An 18,384-nucleotide genomic window follows, 5' to 3' on the forward strand; every position below is an offset into this window, starting at 1 on the left:
TAGAGCAAAGTCGGTTGATCTTGCGAACTGCGCAAGATGTTTTTACTATTCCTTCCGTGTCTTTTTAGGGTCTCAACAATCAACACATATAGCCTATACTTAGTACATCTTTTTGTCTTAATGATAAATAATCACATCAGGTGAATCCTGAGAATTATCTTAAGATACTTTTGTCGTAAACTATAGATGCCCATCAAGTGGAAGTTATTCCCATTTACACGTTTAGAAAAGTAGGTAACTAAAATGTGTAGAAATCACTCGAAATATGGCAAGCTATAGGTAATGAAACAAAGTAAACAATAGATACTCAAAATATTGATAAAATAATACAGAAATTAAAAAATAGGCACCTAAGTCTTAAACATGGTTTTAAAATAAAGCAAGTTTTTTGTTTATAATTGCGAAAAATTCTATAAACTGTTTATTAGGAGGTAAGTACGCCTAATTTGTTCCAGTGAATAGAACATTGCAATTTAACTTTTGTATGCTCTTGCGTTTATTGATTCTGATTCTGAGTGATTAGATCAATTTAACAGTTTCGGTTGAAAATATGCGTAGCTATAACTTAGGAATCACTTTTTTAAAAAATTACTCATTTTGAGTCACGTTTTTTTTTCTTATAAACATTTCGTTGCGTAATTGACTGTCATTTTTAAAATGGTAAGTATACACTCGTATATGTTAGTGCCCATGGGAAAATGATTTTATAAAATTCAATGAAAATTCATCAAATTTGATCTTATTTGATCAAATTGGATGAAAAATTTGATCAAGTTTTGTAGAATTCTATCAAATTTCATAAAATTATATCTGATTAGATCCAGTGGATTTCAACTGTGATTGTAAAGTTTTCTATAATTTCATAAAGATTCATAAAAATTGATAAAGTTTTATGAATAAGTTAGATAAAATTTGATGAAGTATACACGTGAAGTTTTATTCAATTTTATGAAGATTGGTAAAAATTGATAAAGTTTGATGTAATAAACACACAAAGTTTTATTTAATTTTATAAAAATTGATGAAAGTTGAGAGAATAGATAGGTATAGATAAGTGCCGATTATGGAGGTAAATCCTGTCTATATTCCTCGGAGTATCCTTAGGAATATTTACACTGATTCTGCACTGCCTGGCTAGCTTCAGAGTGCAGGGAAGGCTATACTATTCTTCTCACAACACCTCACTCATTAATAAGTACACAGTAATCACTTACAAATGATGTATTGCTTCTTGTGATGTTATATAGGTAGATGAATTATATGGGTACGATACACTTTTATACTTAACACTTTATATGAACACATTATACTAATTAAGTTATAGAAACACGTTAGCCTACTGAAAGAACGAGGTGATTGCTCACTTTAACAGTACTATTTATTATACACTTTGTCTGCGAGAGACCATGTTCGTGTCGACTCAAATATGATAACTAAAGAGGATATTCGCTTGTATCCTGGTCCAGGACCAGGTACTCGCGAATATCCCAGTTTTACCAACATGGATCTCCTTAATATCTCTCACATAGACACATGAGGCATGGTAGTATATCACAAAGTTGATAAAGTTTGATGAAATTTGATGTAGTGCAATACAGAAAGTTTGATGTGATTTTATAAAGATTTGTAAAAGTTGATAAAGTAGGTAGTATAAAGTTTTATAGAGTTGGATGTAATGCATTCTTGAAATTTATATAAAATGTGATATTGTTTGATCAACTTTTATAAAATTATATCAAAATTGATCAAAGTATGCATCACTTAGTTGATTTGTTATACATTTATTTTATCCAATTTTATAGAATTGCATAAAACTAGATAAAAGTTATGAACTTCTGTTTCACTGAAAAAATTTCTCTATGACAAAGATATTCATCTTGATCAAGTTTGATCAAATTTAATCAAACTTGACCAGATTTTATAAAATTTGATAAAACAATCCTGAAAATTTTCCAAGTCCAGACCCTGGGAAAGAGAATATAAATTTCCTTAATACCTGATCTCTCATGGAACAGGTTGGTATAGTGGTTAAGAAAACAGATTGAGGTGTAGGAGGTTGCAAGATCAAACCCAGGCGCACTGGCAGTGAAATTTTTTGAAATTTTTTTTTCACTTTTTTGATGAAATTTACTACACTTCTTCACATTTTAAGCGCAAATTACATTTTAACATTAATTAGACCATTTTTACTGATTAAATATAATTTTTTAAAACAAAAGAATATGAATTTGAATTTGATAGAATTTTATCCAAGTGAATCAAATTAAATGAGATTTGATGAAATGTTATAGGTACATTCCGGACATAAAATTCTATAGAAAATTTTTTAGTGTTTTTTTATACTTAGAATTTTATAGAATTATTTTTCCATGGGATAATTTCTGTAGGTATGTAGTTCAAAACGATGTTGAAGCATAAGTTTTTATTTAAAAATACATAATTGAAACAAACTTTATAAATAAAATAAAATCAAAAAAACTGCCTTACAAGTTGGTGTATTACTTTGCATTTCATCGTACAGCACCTATGCATATTATAAATTATCCATGTTTCGGATTGTTTCCTGTTCAATTTTTTATCAAAATGTACCTAAGCCATGGAATTTGTGATGCTGAACATTTTTGATTTGAGTCCTATATAGCTGAAGGTTTACATTAGGGTTATGGTGCTCTTTCGCGGTGGAAATTTATGACTATTTACTGTTTTGTTAAAAGAGAAACAGAGACCTTTCATATTTATTATATTTACGTATGAAGATACTGGATTCAGTTTATGGCATTCTGAAGCATGATCTTAATTCGATTTCTGAAGGAAGTCTCGAAGGTTTCCATAGTTTTGGCTACCCAATCGTGCATTTCCACTGATTTATTTGAAAATATAATTTAGGTAGGTAGGTACCTACATAAAATGAATGAATAAAACATTCATAATAATACTCGTTAAATATTTTGCAATCTTACCAAATTCAACTATACCTATTTCAATGATAGAAATCAAGATATTGGGACTGGTGCTTGATTCATTTTCTTAGGTCTGAACGTGTTTTAATTTTTGAATAATTTTTTTCAGACTTGATTATTTGAAGGTTCTTTTAGATTTTTTGTGTGATTCGTTGGAGAAAATTTATACCTTACACCATTTTTTTTTTCAACTTGAGGTTTTTGTCCAAAATATTATAACGACAATTAATGTTTTCATTTCTTCGTACTTACTGTTATTTTTTTTTTAAAATTAAACAGCTCATGGTATAAAGGAAACGTCTCAATAGATTTGGTATTGCCTGATACTCTGTATAAGAGTAGGTGACCCAAGTCAAGGACGAAGAAGTAACATACCATTTCTATAAAGATGGGAAACCAGTCTGGGCACCCCGCATTGAGAGCGTCAAAAATCATGACGAAATTGGTATCTACCTATACCTACTCGAAATCACTTTTTTTGTCGTTCGATTATTTATATTTCCCTACTCAAAATGTCTAAAATAAAAATATAGGCATGTTTTATGAGTGGACACAATTTTGCATCTTTAGCTTTTCTTCTATGAGTAGGTACCAATAAGCACTCTTCAAAATGTCACGTTCTTAATACTTACTTTATAATACTTACATAAAAATACACAAACCTACTCATATTAATGGATAATATTAGAGATATTTGTTTTCATATTATATACGCTTGACCAGTGGTCTTCAATACGGTTGTTGCGTTTTCTTTTGATTAAAACCGCAGCAAAATTTATAATTCGCGTGTTTATTTCACTAGGTAATTATTCTAAACGCAGATAAAATGAGATAACGAATGTTTCATATTTTTAAATAGGTACGTTTTTTGATTAAAAAAAAGTAATTCTAAATGCTGGCAACGTTATAACATCAGTACTCCACTTAGGTATATCTAAGTAACAATCATTTGCGATGTTGTACCATTGGTTAGCTAATATTTTTTATAGAAATTGAAATAATTGTATAAAATACTTATTCGTATTGTGATTTTTTGTGTCGTTTGATCATGCTGAATGATTTGTTAATGAATTTTGTAAACATCTTCGGTTGTTTTGTTTAGCGATTTACAGTGATCGGTATGTAATAGGCAAATATCTACTTACAAATTATCTAGGTACTCACAATATATGTACATACGTAATTTGCTTTTTTTGTATGTGTATAATCGTTTTGCCAGCTTGATATAATAGTATTTTTTTAATATAGAACTTCGCGTAATTCAGGAGAATATCGGTACAAATGGAATAATTATAACGCCAATGTGATTAAAAACTACAGAAATGTAGTTAATAAGTGTTCATTAAAATTGTTTCTAAATTGAATAAAACCCCATTTAATTGCCTACCAAATAATTATTGGAATTAAAAAAAAATTAATTCATCCATGGGTGAAATGATAAGTATTATAGAGGGAAAAAAATGAAAACTTATTACATAACTTAAGCATGTAAAAGGTTCTTATTAATTTTGCTCATACGAATAAAAATAATCATATTACTCAATATTAGTAACTCTCTCTACTTACCTACCCACTTGCCTGGTAAATATCTAGGTACTTATCAAAAACGGAGATGCTTGTCACCGGAGGCGCCTTTGATACCTCGCATTTTTGCAAAAAGTGTCTCACATGAAGTATAAAAGGCGCCCCCCACGTAGTGAACTATGTAATTTTCATTTCAAGTGCCCAAGTGCTTATCCTACCTAACTACTAACACACATTGAAGAAGAGATAAGATTGTTCACTTATTATTATAAAATAAACAAATTTCTGTTTTTTTTCAATGTTTTCATTTTATGATTAGTTACTAAAATTGACAACTTTTTAATGTCAGCCCATTGAAATTTTAATATTCCATTATGAAGAAATGAGTGGCAATTAACTATACTTACAGGGTGTTCCGGAAATCATCTGCCAAAATTCAACTGTAAATAGTACTCGAGGAGACGAACAAAAAATGTTATTATGACAAATTACTTATCTTCAAAATCGAAGAGGCCAACTTGATTCAAAATTTCCAAATTTGGGATGTTTCGACCTTTGACTTGTTCAAATTTGCAAATTGTATTTGTGCCTTAAATTTTGAAGATACTTAGACAATTTGTCATAATAATATTTTTTGTTCATCCACATGAGCACTATGGGTTAAGTATATCGAAGTCATTTCAATGATAATGATGCAAACATTTTCTTACTCTGTAAATTGAAGAAATTTCACCATTTTTGGGCAAAAATTTACCATTAATGAGAAAACGTTTGGATCGTTCAAGTGAAAAAATTTGTGTATCTTCAAAATTAAAGGCACAGACACAATTTGAAAATTAGAAATTTTCAAAATCTAGGGCACGACAAATCTAGAAATTTTGAATCAAATCTGCACCTTCAATTTTGAAGATAGGCAATTTTTCATAATAACATTACTTTGTTCGTCCACTCGAGTACCTACTATGAGTTAAGGGCATCATTTGAATGATTCAAACATTTCCTTATTTTTGATGATTTTTTTATCTTCAAAATCAATGAATTAACAGTAGTTTTGAGAAACATGTAGCTCCTTCAATTCACAAGATAGACAGCTAGTCATAATGACGTTTTTTGTTCGTCTTTTTGAGTACTATGTTCGGTTGAACTTTGGTAGACGATTTCCGGAACACCCTGTACCAAGGTTGGATTCTTATTTTGTTTTAATGTGACCTCGAAACTGTTCTTAATGAGCAAAGCTACCTACTACAAAGCTGGTAAATTTCCATTTCTAACAAAAAAAAAAAAACATGGTTTCGTCGGAAGCTGCTTCTCGCATCACAATCGGAACAAATAATAATAAAAAATATGCATTCCGAAATTCATAATTATTGGGGGGGGGGGGTAAAAATTAATCTAACGTATTTCTGCACTTTCGTAATTTTCTTCAACATATTATTCACAATTAGGGGTACCCTCTTGGTGCTGAAGAGTGGAGGAAAACAGTATGCTCTTGCTCCCCACCACCCTCAAGTTATTAAAATTGATTTCAAATTTAGAAAAATTGGAGAAATTACGCTCGTTCAGTCGGAAATGTGAAATTTTTAGGTGATCATTCACCCTCTCCCGCATCATCTTTCAAATAGGTACACAGTCTACACACAAACACAAATTATTTTTCATTTGTTTTCTGTATTTTAGAATTATTGTACTTGAGTAAAATATGATCAAAATGTAGTTCTTTATTTGAATTAGATTATAATTGCTAGCCTCCATTTCGATAAATAAAAATTACTCTCCATTGATGTGAATAGGTGAGTATTATTTTTTTCAAAATTGGAGTTTGGAAGCTTGAAATTACCTTATTCAAAAAAAAAACTAAAAAATTTGTAAGGATTCCATGCGAAAAATGATTGAATCTGATCAAATCAGTAATCAGATCAGATCAGATATTACTTTGATCCAATTAAATTCGACTTGATCCAATTAGATCTGCTATAAGATCAACGTTTCTATCGGATTTGATCTGCCCATGACCTGATTGGATCTGATAGATTAGCTCCATACAAACTACATTCCTCGGATCCAACTAAATGCAATCAGAGTAAATTTGACTAGATGAAATCAGATCAGAGTTTTAATCAACAGAGTAGATCTGTTTATATCTAAGCATATCACGAACCCCCCCCCAAGAGTTTACTCTTATGCTCTGAAATATAGATGGATACACATAACTTACTCGTTTGCTTTGGTTTCTGATTTGTAATATGAAAATTTGATATTTACCTGAAACAAAAAACGAATGATTTTCACTTTATTAAAAAACCCATTAACAAGCGAAGGTACAACTAGATATCTAATACAAAATACAATATAGGTATGAAAAAATATGCAATAAAAATAATTGCACGAATAATTAGGTGCATGGTTTTTTAAAGTCACATTCACTCATATCATTCGCCCTTTAGGGTGTTGTTTGCATGGCTGAAAAATAATAGATACAAATTTTTTGGTTCGCAACTTCTCTTTCCCATTGTAATAATTGAACAAAAATTATCATGAAAATCTTTTCACAAATGAAAAAATCCTAATCCATTTCATTCGATTTTCTGAAAGGAAACAACTTGAAACTCCCATTATGTACCTACTTAAAACTTCAGCCTGGTCATTCCACATCAATTCGACCAAGAAGTGGTAAGGGAGGGGGGGGGTCGGAGATTTTTTTGAAATTTTTTCAGTGGAAAGGCCTTCCGAACACTTGACGAACTAAACTCATGCACAATAAAATCAAAATTCGAAAAAATTTAAAAATAAACAAATTTTAATTTTTTTGCTATTGAATGGGATTTTTTATCAACTTTTTCATGAAATACGTCTGAAAGAGGTCAAAATAAGACAACAGAATGAATTTAAACTTTTTTTAATGTTTGGAATTAAAAATTGAATTTTTTCGAATTTTGATTTTTTTGCGATGAGTTCATTTCATCGAGTGAAAGGGTTTTTTCAACTTTTTCAACGGAGACGTAAGAATAGGGGTCAAATGGGTCAACTTCACCACTTAAAACTTTTTTTCATGTTTTAAATTTTAAAAACGCATTTTTTCTCAAACTTTCAATTGTTTAAATTCGAATTTTCAACATAATGCCATCCCAAGTTTTTAATATGTTGTTCAGCATGAAAAGTTGTCCATAATATATTTTTTTCAGAATTATTGAGGGTCGGAACAATATGAAAACTACGTTTTGAAACTTTTTGAGCTAATTTTTTGTACGAAAAAAGTGGCTACACTGATTTTTATGATACCATCAAAAAGCCTATTAAAGCCTCTAACTATTGGAAAAAGTTCCATTTTGGTAAGTATCGCGGTTATCGAGTTATCCACTGCTGAAATGGATGATATTTCAAGTTCACTGAAAACTTTGACACCCCCTGGCAGCCTGTAAAAAAGGGATAGAGGGCTGCAATTTACGCCATTAGTCACCCCTTTGGAAGGTCTTTCCACAGAAAAATTTTCAAAAAAAAATCACCGACCCTCCTTACTAATTCTTGGTTGAATTGACGTAGAATGACCAGCCACCTAATTTTTTAAAATTTTTTTAAATTTTTTAATTTTTGTTGAATTTTTAAAAACTTTAAAATAACAATTTTCACCGATTTATATAGGTACATAGGTGGGTACCTATTTTCTTAAATATGTTTTTTCAGCGAAATTATGAAAATCAATGCTGTAAGTTTCAAACCGAATTCCACTGTTTCCGGTCAGCTTAGAGTCTTCAAGGCAATTTGATATTTTTCCAGGATTTTTTTTTTCATTTCTTCAAACGATGCATGATAAAAATCGAGTTCTGAGATATTTTCGATCTGCAGTCGAACGAGTTTATCCACAACTTCGAAGATTTTCTGAGTGGATACTCTAAATGTAGGTAGCTAGGTACCTAGCTATTTTTTTTTACCAAAATAAGTAGCCTGGCTATTCTTTGGAGGATATGAAATTTTTTTTATACAGCGATTTTTGATGAATAGGTAATGAAAATTCTATTTAGGTGAAATGATAAAGAGTTTCATGACTCATTTTCATAATTTTTCAAGAAAGCACAATCACATTCAGAAAAAAACATAGATAAGTACCTACCTATGTACCTACTTGGCTATGAATTTATTTTTGAACTTCTAAAAAATTTTATCAAAAATTTGGGTCCAATTCTAATCGAAGGCAGACGCTTGGTAGATTGGTAGATAGGTATTAATTCACGAATTTCCCAATTTTCAGCGAATTTTCATCAACTAAGTAAGTACTCACTCGGGTGTCTACTTATTTTTTTAACAATTTAAAAAGATCTGGCTCTTGCAGAAAAATTATAAAAATAAATTTAAATACCTACCTACTTAATTTCAAATGCACATATTCGGCATGATTGGTATATTTTGAGCTTTTTGACTAAATCTAATTTGAGCTGAGCAAGAATTTCATAGGTACCTAATCTTGGATTTTTCCTTCTATTGGACTCGGCACATTTTTCTAAATTGGAAAATAACCATATGTGATGGAACGAAATGGCCCAGAAAAAATCAACGATTCAAAATTGTTGGTAAAAGGTTCGTCTAGACATGAATTTTGCTCGCGTAAGTCACTGCGAAGTGAAGCCAGGGCTTCTCAAAATGGCGAGATAGAATTTATTTTTTAAAAATACTCGAGTGAAACTAAAAATACTCGAGTGAAACATGGAAAAAAATTGATCAATTTGGTTCAAATTCAGGTTGATGATGTAGTAGAAGGGTTTCTTAACGATTATTAATGCATAAGAAATAAATTTTCGATCAAAGTTTCTGCCTTTAAGTGGGAAGAATCGTGAAATAGAAAATCATTTTTTTTGTATTTCTGAACTTCAGTCATTTATGGAAATTGGATTTGTTTCATTTTTGTGGAATTTACAAAGCTGCAGTCAAAAATTCGTCTTTGATGATCTAAAACATCTAAAAATTAAAATTGTACGATAAAAGCCTGAGATGGTCAAGAGGATGCCCAATACCCAATTCACACCAAACAAAAATTTTCAGATTTTCCACAACAAATTGAAATTTTGAAATAAAATTGAAAACTTGATTTCAGAATTTTCTAAAACTGGGTAGGTGGTAGTTTTCATGTTGGAAGGTTGAAATGAGCATATTCACGCCGCTTCGTTTTGTTTTCAGATAAAAGTACCTACCTATCATAGGTAGGTATTTCATGAGAAAGTTGACAAATTGTAGTGTTCAATAACAGGTTTTTTAAATATTTCAATTTTATAAGAAATTCGTCAAAAATTTAAAAATAGATTTAGGCACTTGAACTTTTGGTTGAATTTTCTGTTGATGCTGATACCAAAACGTAATTTCATCGCATTCATTTCCATATTATGCAATGTTTCACTCATGTATAATAGTACAAGACCATCAAAACCATAATTTTTCCTATTTTAATTCTTAAATTCACTTCACAGGTAATCCATTCCGGTAGCTCGTATTTGAAAAATCGAAGCCATTTCAACCACAGAACTTTCAACACCATGATTCATCGAAAATGACACCAACAAGAATTGATCACTGGCCCATGAACCTGCAGCTGTTCATATCATTACTTCTATTACTCCTTGATCCATCAATATGTCGTCAACCAGACATCATCGATGAACCTCCACGGTCTACTCTGACACGACCATTCAATTGCGAAGCCGTTTACAGCGAATGCGAACCGAACCATCTATGCCCCGAAAACCTCGACATTATCAGTACATGCCATGTCGAATACATCAACGAACAAATAATCGAAAAATGTCGCTCTTTCCAAGACGCAGATGTCATCGAGGACAACTCTTTGTTCGCACCGATCACTTGTACAGAGAAAAACATCACATATTGGAACGTGTATTGCGGAATTTGCAACTTCGAAAAAGAACTATACAAATTTGAATATTGGAGCCCTTGGTTATCTTGCAAAAAGATTATAAACGAATCTGTCGCTATAACTCGACCTACAGCTAGTAAATCTATGGAATCTATTTTAGGAGCTGGCAGATCTCCTGGTCCTGGTTCTGTTGCTGAAAGATCCGCAGATCCGTTAGATGAATCAAAGATGTTGCCTGGGTTGAGGGTCGATCGGAGTGAATCCGGTTCTAAATTGATTTCTGTGCTTAATAATTCAACTTACCAATGTAAGATATTGAGAGTGTTATCGATGCGTTTAAGAGCCCATGTCCCTAACTGTTTCCGTGTAGCGACAGAACAAAGTGGGGTGGCAATCTCAGAAATATTTCGAAAGAGTATTTTTGCCCATTTGTACCAAAAAAATAACCGAGACCAAGAAACAGACACCAAGTTCTGTTTGGACACCAAATATGCAGCAGATGATTTCTGCGAATACAGGAACGAGTATGGCGAAGCTTGTACTTTGAATTTATTTCTGGAACCGAGCTTCGATGAATTCTGCAATCAGGATAGTTACATCGAGACGATATCTCCTCAGAATGAGAATGAAACCATCCTCATGAATGAATGCTCGAATCACACTTCGAAAAAAAATCACATCTTTGTTTGCGGACCAGACGAAGGTAAAATTTGGAGAAAAATTAAAAATATCGTTTTCAACGTCATGGATCATATTTCCATGTTTTTATTACTTTTGTACTTGGTTATTTGCACGAATAAGCAGAATTTGCGAAGTTTACCCAAACGTGTTTTTTACTCGTATTCTGTATCTTTGCTGGCTCTTTATTTAAGCGAGTTCATCTTGAAACATATTCGATCGTGCGTGATCAAATATTACGTATTTTTTTACGTTTGGCAATCTCACTCGTTTTGGATCCTGATCACTTCTTACGATTTATGGAGAATAGTTTATAATTCTTTGAAATTGCTGAAAATTGAAGTAGAGAAACAAACAGCGAGGTACGCGGTTTATTGCTCGATAGGTTGGGGTCTGCCTGTAGTACTTTTATGTGTATTATTTCCTACTCTAAAAGACGATCAGAAATCTTGGTCGTGTCCTTCTGTATCTGGGTTTCAAAATGAGCTAATATGTTCTTCGAGTTGCGAATTAAATCAGTACACTTATCATTTTGGATGGATCACCATCTTTGTTTTTCTAGTCCTTGCTCCTTGTTTACTCGTATTAACTTGTGTATTTGTATGCCTCAGTACGAGGAATCGGGCTAGGGCTAATGTAAACAGAACATATACGGTTGCTATGATCAAAGTGGCTATTATGATGGGATTTCATTGGATGTTGTTGGTTTATCTAGCTGTGTTCAATTCTGGTGAGAAGTTCAATGTGGTGTATGAGTTTATTTCTTCGTTTCACGGATCTTTTGTGTTTTTTGCTTTTGGGCTGGAGAAAAATAATTTGAATAGGTTGAAAAGGTTAATGAATAGAGGTGCGGTGGTTGAAGAGACGCAGGATACGAGTTTCACTCAGATTGATCAGGAGATGAAGTCGCCGGTAAGAGGAGATAAATTGGATATTGATAATGAGAATGTTGAAAAATGAGTAAAATTAAAATTGATAAATGAAAACGATCGACTTTAGGTATTCTTTTTCGTGTTGTTCGAGGTTCCTATTTTGATGTAATAGGCTCCTAAGGGGCATATCATGAGAAATTAATTGCAGTATTTTTACCGCAATTTTGCCTAAAATAGAATTTCTTGCACAATTAAAAGATTCGTTAATTGACGCGAGATTAGGAAACAATGTTGAAGCAATGTTTGCAAAGCCTAATAGCATAAATTTTATAAAGTCACGCCATTGATTATTTCGAGTGCGTAGAGATATACCTACCTTTTATTGTATGTTATCGTTATTGTAAAGTTTAAGGCAAATATTAATTTTTCAAAATCATAATTTTATTATTATGTACCTACCTACCTTTGTAATTAGTTTATATTCACAAATATGATAGATATGTATACAATAAAATTATACTCCATTTTTAATTTTATATTTCAAATGTGACGTTCACTCAAAATGGTCACGGATTGAAATTCAGTAACCTATTAATGAGGTAGGTACCTACACTTGTTGAGTTCTTCGTCTGAGTAGTTCGGCATATGACAATAGGAATCATTGCCACCCCCACCCCCTACAGTCCTCTGGGAACAACTTTTTTCTCAAAAGGGATATCCTGAGGAACACTTTAAATCAAACTTGCCAAAAAAAAGTTGGCCTTACTACCAAAATGGCGGTCATTTTGATTGACAGGTCAGTCGAAATCGCAGATTTTGTTTTCCAACCTAAGTACTTATAGGACTCGTACGAAATTTTTTGAACTGGACAAAGCTAGATCGAAAGAACATGCAAAAATTCATCAACAGCCAAAATTTCAAACGCTTAAGTGCATTTTTCGATTTTTGGTGAATTTTTGAAAATCAAATTTCTAAGCCAAAAATAAGGAGAAAAATCAAAATTTTACCAAATTGATCTAGAGAGCTGAAATTTGGGATATACTCTATTTTTGACTTGCCAAACCGATTGAAAATGGTTTCAACCAGTTTTAAGCCATTCTAGAGTCTCCAGCAGCTTTTTGGAACTTGAAATTTTGACAACATTTTATCAAAATGAAGTTGAAAATCCAAAATTTACCACGAACTCCAACTTGAACACGCTACTAAGTCGACTGCTGGTAATTTTTTGCCTTTTTAACGCCTCCAGTGACTTTTTGAAAATTTCTGGAGCCTCCAGCAGATTTCTGAAACTTTAAATTTCCACAAGATTTCAACAAATGCAGTTGGAAGCCGAAATTCTTCCGCAAACTAATTTCAATACGAATTGAAGTCGACTGCAGGTAGATTAAAAACCGTCTTGAGCAGCTCTGGAGCCTCCAGCAGGTTTTTGAAACTTGAAATTTTAACAAAATTTTATCAAGTGAAGTTGAAAATCCAAAATTTACCCCGAACTCCAACTTGAACACGCTGCTAAGTCGACTGCTGATAATTTTGTGTCATTTTGAAGCCTCCAGCCACTTTTTAAAAATTTTTGGAGACTCCAGCAGATTTCTGATACTTGAAATTTCCACAAAATCTCATCAAATGCTGTTAGAAGCCAAAATTCATCTGCAATCTAATTTCAATACGAATTGAAGTCGACTGCAGGTAGATTTCAAACCACCTTGAGCAGCTCTGGAGCTTCCAGCAGTTTTTTGAAACTTTAAATTTCCTCAAAATTTCATCAAATGAAGTTTAAAATCTAAAATTCACCCTGAACTCCAACTTGAACACGCTACTAAATCGACTGCTGGTAATTTTAAGTGATTTTGAAGTCTTCAGTGATTCTTTGAAAAGGCTATAGGTGGATAAGTATGGTGAATTTGCCCCCGAGAGCTTCAGGGTTGATATTTGCATGGAAGGTTGGTACCCTTGAGCACCTTCCGTCACGAAAGTTTCAGACCCCCAGGACCCCCCGTTTTTGAGAAACCCCCCCTTTTCTAAAATTACAATAAAAATTTTTTTCTCAGCCCCATGTGAACCGATTTTTTTAATTTTTTGGTATGTTGTAAACATCCATAAGAGGCATCCCCACAAAAAATTTCAACCCCCTCCCCCCATATTTTCCCCTCAAAATGGCGTTTTTTAGTTTTGTTTGCCCGTTTTAGCAATGATCATGATTCGGCACAAAAATGCGAATAGCATTTTTAAATGTATTTCTGACTCCTACAAAACATATCTTTTTTTCAAAAAAAAATTTTTGGTGGGCCGTGGTCAAAAATTGAAAAAACCAACAGAGGGGGTTAAAAATGGATTCTGCTGTAAATCATTGTTTTTGGTAAACAAGGTGTCGTTTCCATATGAATCGAACCCCCCGAACACGAATATGACGCCCAATCTTATGCTACCCTCATCCACACCCCTCCAGCGCCTCTGCCCCCTTCTCAATTTTTACTATATCAAAAGTTCAGCTATTTTCGTAATATTGGTGTCGTTTCCAAATGAATCGAACCCCCCGAACACAAATATGACGTCCAATTTTACGCTACCCTCATCCACACCCCTCCAGTGCCTTAGCCCCCACCTCAATTCCTACTATATTAAATATTGAGTTATTTTCATAATGTTGGTATCGTTTCCATATGAATCGAACCCTCCGAACACGAATATGAATTCCAAATTTTTGCTACCCTCATCCACACCCCTCCCCAGTGCGTCTGCCCCCAACTCAATTTTCACTATATTGAAAGTTCAGATATTTTCATATTGTTGGTGTCGGTTCTATATGAGTCGAACACCCCGAACACGAATATGAAGTCCAATTCAGCTCTACTCTCATCCATCGCCTTTCAGGCTACAGCCAGCTCGACAATTTTTATTATTTGAAATGCTAAACCTATTTTCATAATGCTGGGTGTCATTTTGGCACGAATGGAAACCTCGAAACTTGAATGTTAAAGTTAGAACCTTGCGATGGTCATTGTTTTACGAGTTTTCAACCTTCGCGAAACATACTTTTAAAAGTAATAACAACCCGAGTAATTATTTGTAGAAGATTGATCAGAGTTGGTGAAAACATGTATGGTTTAGGTGGGGGCGGAGGCACTGTATAGGGTTGTGGTTGAGGTTAGCATAAAATTGGACTTCATATTCGTATTCGGGGTGTTAGATTCATATGGAAACGACACCAACATTTTGAAAATATCTGAACTTTCAATATATAGTGAAAATTGAGTTGGGGCAGAGGCACTCGAGGGGTGTGGATGAGAGTAGCATAAAATTGGACGTCATATTCGTGTTCGGAGGGTTCGATCCATATGGAAACAATACCAACATTACGAAAATAGCTCAACTTTTAATACTCGTATAGTAAAAATTGAGAAGGGGCAGACGCACTGGGGAGGGGTGTGGATGAGGGTAGCAAAAAATTGGAATTCATATTCGTGTTCGGAGGGTTCGATTCATATGGAAACGATACCAACATTATGAAAATAGCTCAGTATTTAATATAGTAGGAATTGAGGAGGGGGCTAAGGCACTGGAGGGGTGTGGATGAGGGTAGCGTAAAATTGGACGTCATATTTGTGTTCGGGGGGTTCGATTCATTTGGAAACGACACCAATATTACGAAAATAGCTGAACTTTTGATATAGTAAAAATTGAGAAGGGGGCAGAGGCGCTGGAGGGGTGTGGATGAGGGTAGCATAAGATTGGGCGTCATATTCGTGTTCGGGGGGTTCGATTCATATGGAAACGACACCTTGTTTACCAAAAACAATGATTTACAGCAGAATCCATTTTTAACCCCCTCTGTTGGTTTTTTCAATTTTTGACCACGGCCCACCAAAAATTTTTTTTTGAAAAAAAGATATGTTTTGTAGGAGTCAGAAATACATTTAAAAATGCTATTCGCATTTTTGTGCCGAATCATGATCATTGCTAAAACGGGCAAACAAAACTAAAAAACGCCATTTTGAGAAGAAAATATGGGGGGAGGGGGTTGAAATTTTTTGTGGGGATGCCTCTTATGGATGTTTACAACATACCAAAAAATTAAAAAAATCGGTTCACATGGGGCTGAGAAAAAATTTTTTATTGTAATTTTAGAAAAGGGGGGGTTTCTCAAAAACGGGGGGTCCTGGGGGTCTGAAACTTTCGTGACGGAAGGTGCTCAAGGGTACCAACCTTCCATGCAAATATCAACCCTGAAGCTCTCGGGGGCAAATTCACCATACTTATCCACCTATAGCCTTTTTGGAGCCTCCAGCAGATTTCTGAAACTTGAAATTTCCACAAAATTTCATCAAATGCAGTTAGAAGCCGAAATTCATCCGCAAACTAATTTCAATACGAATTGAAGTCGACTGCACGCAGATTTCAAACCGTCTTGAGCCGCTCTGGAGCTTCCAGGAGTTTTTTGAGACTTTAAATTTCCTCAAAATTTTGATCAAATGAAGTTGAAAATCTAAAACTTGCCTCGAACTCCAACTTGAACACCCTACCAAGTCAACTGCTGGTGATTTTAAGTGGTTTTGAAGTCTCCAGTGACTTTTTGAAAATTTTTGGAGCCTCCAGCAGATTTCTGAAACTTGAAATTTTCACAAAATTTCATCAAATGAAGTTGAAAATCCGAAATTTATTCCGTAAACTAATTTCAATACGTCATGAACTCGACTACAGGTAGATTTCAAGTCGTTTTGGAGCCTCAGCGAATTCTTGGAAATAACTGGAGTCTCCAGCAGATTTTTCAATGCTCGAAATATCCATAAAATTTTACTACACTAATCTGGAAAGCAAAAATTTACTCTGCACTCCAATTTTAACCCGCTGTCAAGTCGACTGCAGGTGGGTTCAAGTGATTTTGGAGCTTCCATCAAGTTTTTGAAAATTCCTAGCGCCTCCAACAGATTTTTGAAACTCGAAATTCCCACGAAATTCCATCAGATGGAGTTCGAAAGCTGAAATTCATTCTGCAAACAAATTTCAATACGCTACAAAGTCGAATGCAGGTGGATTTCAAGTCATTTTGGAGCCTCCAGCGACTTTTTTTGAAAATTACCGGAGCCTCCAGTAGATTTTTGAAACTTGAAATTTCCCGAAATTCCATTAAATGTAGATGGAAAGCCGAAATTCATTCTGCAAACTAATTTCAATACACTACAAAGTCGACTGCAGGTGGATTTCAAGTCATTTTGGAGCCTCCAGCGACTTTTTGAAAATTCCTAAAGTCTCCAGCAGATTTTTGAAACTTGAAATTTCCACAAAATTTCATCAAATATGGAGTTGGAAAGCTGAAATTCACTCTGCAAAATAATTTTAATATGTTATAAAGTAGACTGCAGGTGGTATTAAGTCGTTTTGAACTTCCAGCAGCTTTTTCCAAAATCGGAGTTTTCCAGCATAAAACATTTCGATTTTATGCTTCCTTCTTTGAAAATTTGAAAAATTGCCCTTCCGCCTCCGTTTGAGGTAGAAAGATTAAATTCAGTTTACACGTTTAATTCTGATGTTGATTGCAGGCAATTTCAATCCGTTTTGGAGCCTCCAGCGGGTTTTTAGAAATTTCTGTTTTACAAAAAATGCCTCAAAATCTGCCCGAATTAACTTTAACACGTACTGTGCAGAGTGAATTTCGGCTTTACAACTCCATTTTGATAAAATTTTGTACAAATTTCAAGTTCCAAAAATTTACTGGAGCCTCCAGTGATTTCCAAAAAATTCCTGGAGGCACCAAATTGACTGAAACTCACCAGCAGTCGAAGGAGTGCAGATTTCCAACTTCATTTGATGACATTTTAAGAAAATTTCAAGTTTCCAGAATCTGCTGGAAGCTCCAGAACTGCTCAAAACTGTTTGAAAACGTTTCCAATCGATAGAAGGTTTTGACGAGATGATTAGTGACTATCCCTGTGGGCACGTTTGGCACTTTAGTGCCAGTATTCAACATTGCGTCAAATTGAGACTGGGACGCAATGCCAATTTTTAGTGCCAGTGTCATGGTGTCAGAGTGCCAGTGTCAGTGCCACTGGCACTGAGAATTGGTACGTTGCGTCAATGTGAGACTGAGACGCAATGCAAATTTTCGGTGCCAGTGCCAGTGCCAGTGCCAGCGAGGAAAAATAATGAGAAAGTTTTTCATTGCCGATTCTAGCAATTTTCGAAGCAGTGTTGCCCGGGTAGAGAGTCGTTGATTGTAGTTATCTTCGTTAACCTGTTTTCCCGCTTTTTTTTTCATGAAATTTTTCGGCACCGGCGGGACTCGAACCTGGGTTCCTTGCGTGACAGTCCGTTGCTTTACCAATTACGCCACCACATCAGATGTAAGTTGCATACGATGAAGCGACTGTTAGTTGATTGCTCATTCATTTTGAGCATGCATCACTGCACTTTTTAGGCACTAGTAGGTAATTATTTTTTGACGATTTTTTTTTCTTTGAAATTATTACATATCCTAGGTACTAGAGAAATTTTT

The 18,384-nt window shown here is 33.9% G+C and overlaps 2 protein-coding genes across 4 annotated transcripts in view; one reads left to right on the top strand and one right to left on the bottom strand.

Annotated features, from left to right (window-relative positions):
- Positions 1-18,384, bottom strand: part of LOC135834710 (uncharacterized) — a 194,116-nt gene that overhangs the window by 88,959 nt on the left and 86,773 nt on the right. The window lies entirely within an intron of this gene.
- On the top strand, positions 2,467-12,425 carry LOC135834702 (uncharacterized). 2 transcript variants are annotated; one of them, XM_065348660.1, is made up of 2 exons: positions 2,467-4,116; positions 9,941-12,425. In XM_065348660.1, exon 2 carries the CDS (start codon positions 10,021-10,023, stop codon positions 11,980-11,982), a length of 1,962 nt encoding a protein of 653 aa, XP_065204732.1. In that variant the 5' UTR covers positions 2,467-4,116; positions 9,941-10,020; the 3' UTR covers positions 11,983-12,425. The 2 variants fall into 2 exon arrangements, with proteins under 2 accessions (XP_065204732.1, XP_065204731.1); XM_065348659.1 differs by having other exon boundaries at positions 2,468-4,078.

Source organism: Planococcus citri, chromosome 2 (genome assembly GCF_950023065.1).
Source record: "Planococcus citri chromosome 2, ihPlaCitr1.1, whole genome shotgun sequence".
NCBI lineage: Eukaryota > Metazoa > Arthropoda > Insecta > Hemiptera > Pseudococcidae > Planococcus > Planococcus citri.

Bases quoted from the DNA above. Each gene is read 5' to 3' on its own strand.
- LOC135834702 (XM_065348660.1), top strand. From the start codon at position 10,021: ATGACACCAACAAGAATTGATCACTGGCCCATGAACCTGCAGCTGTTC.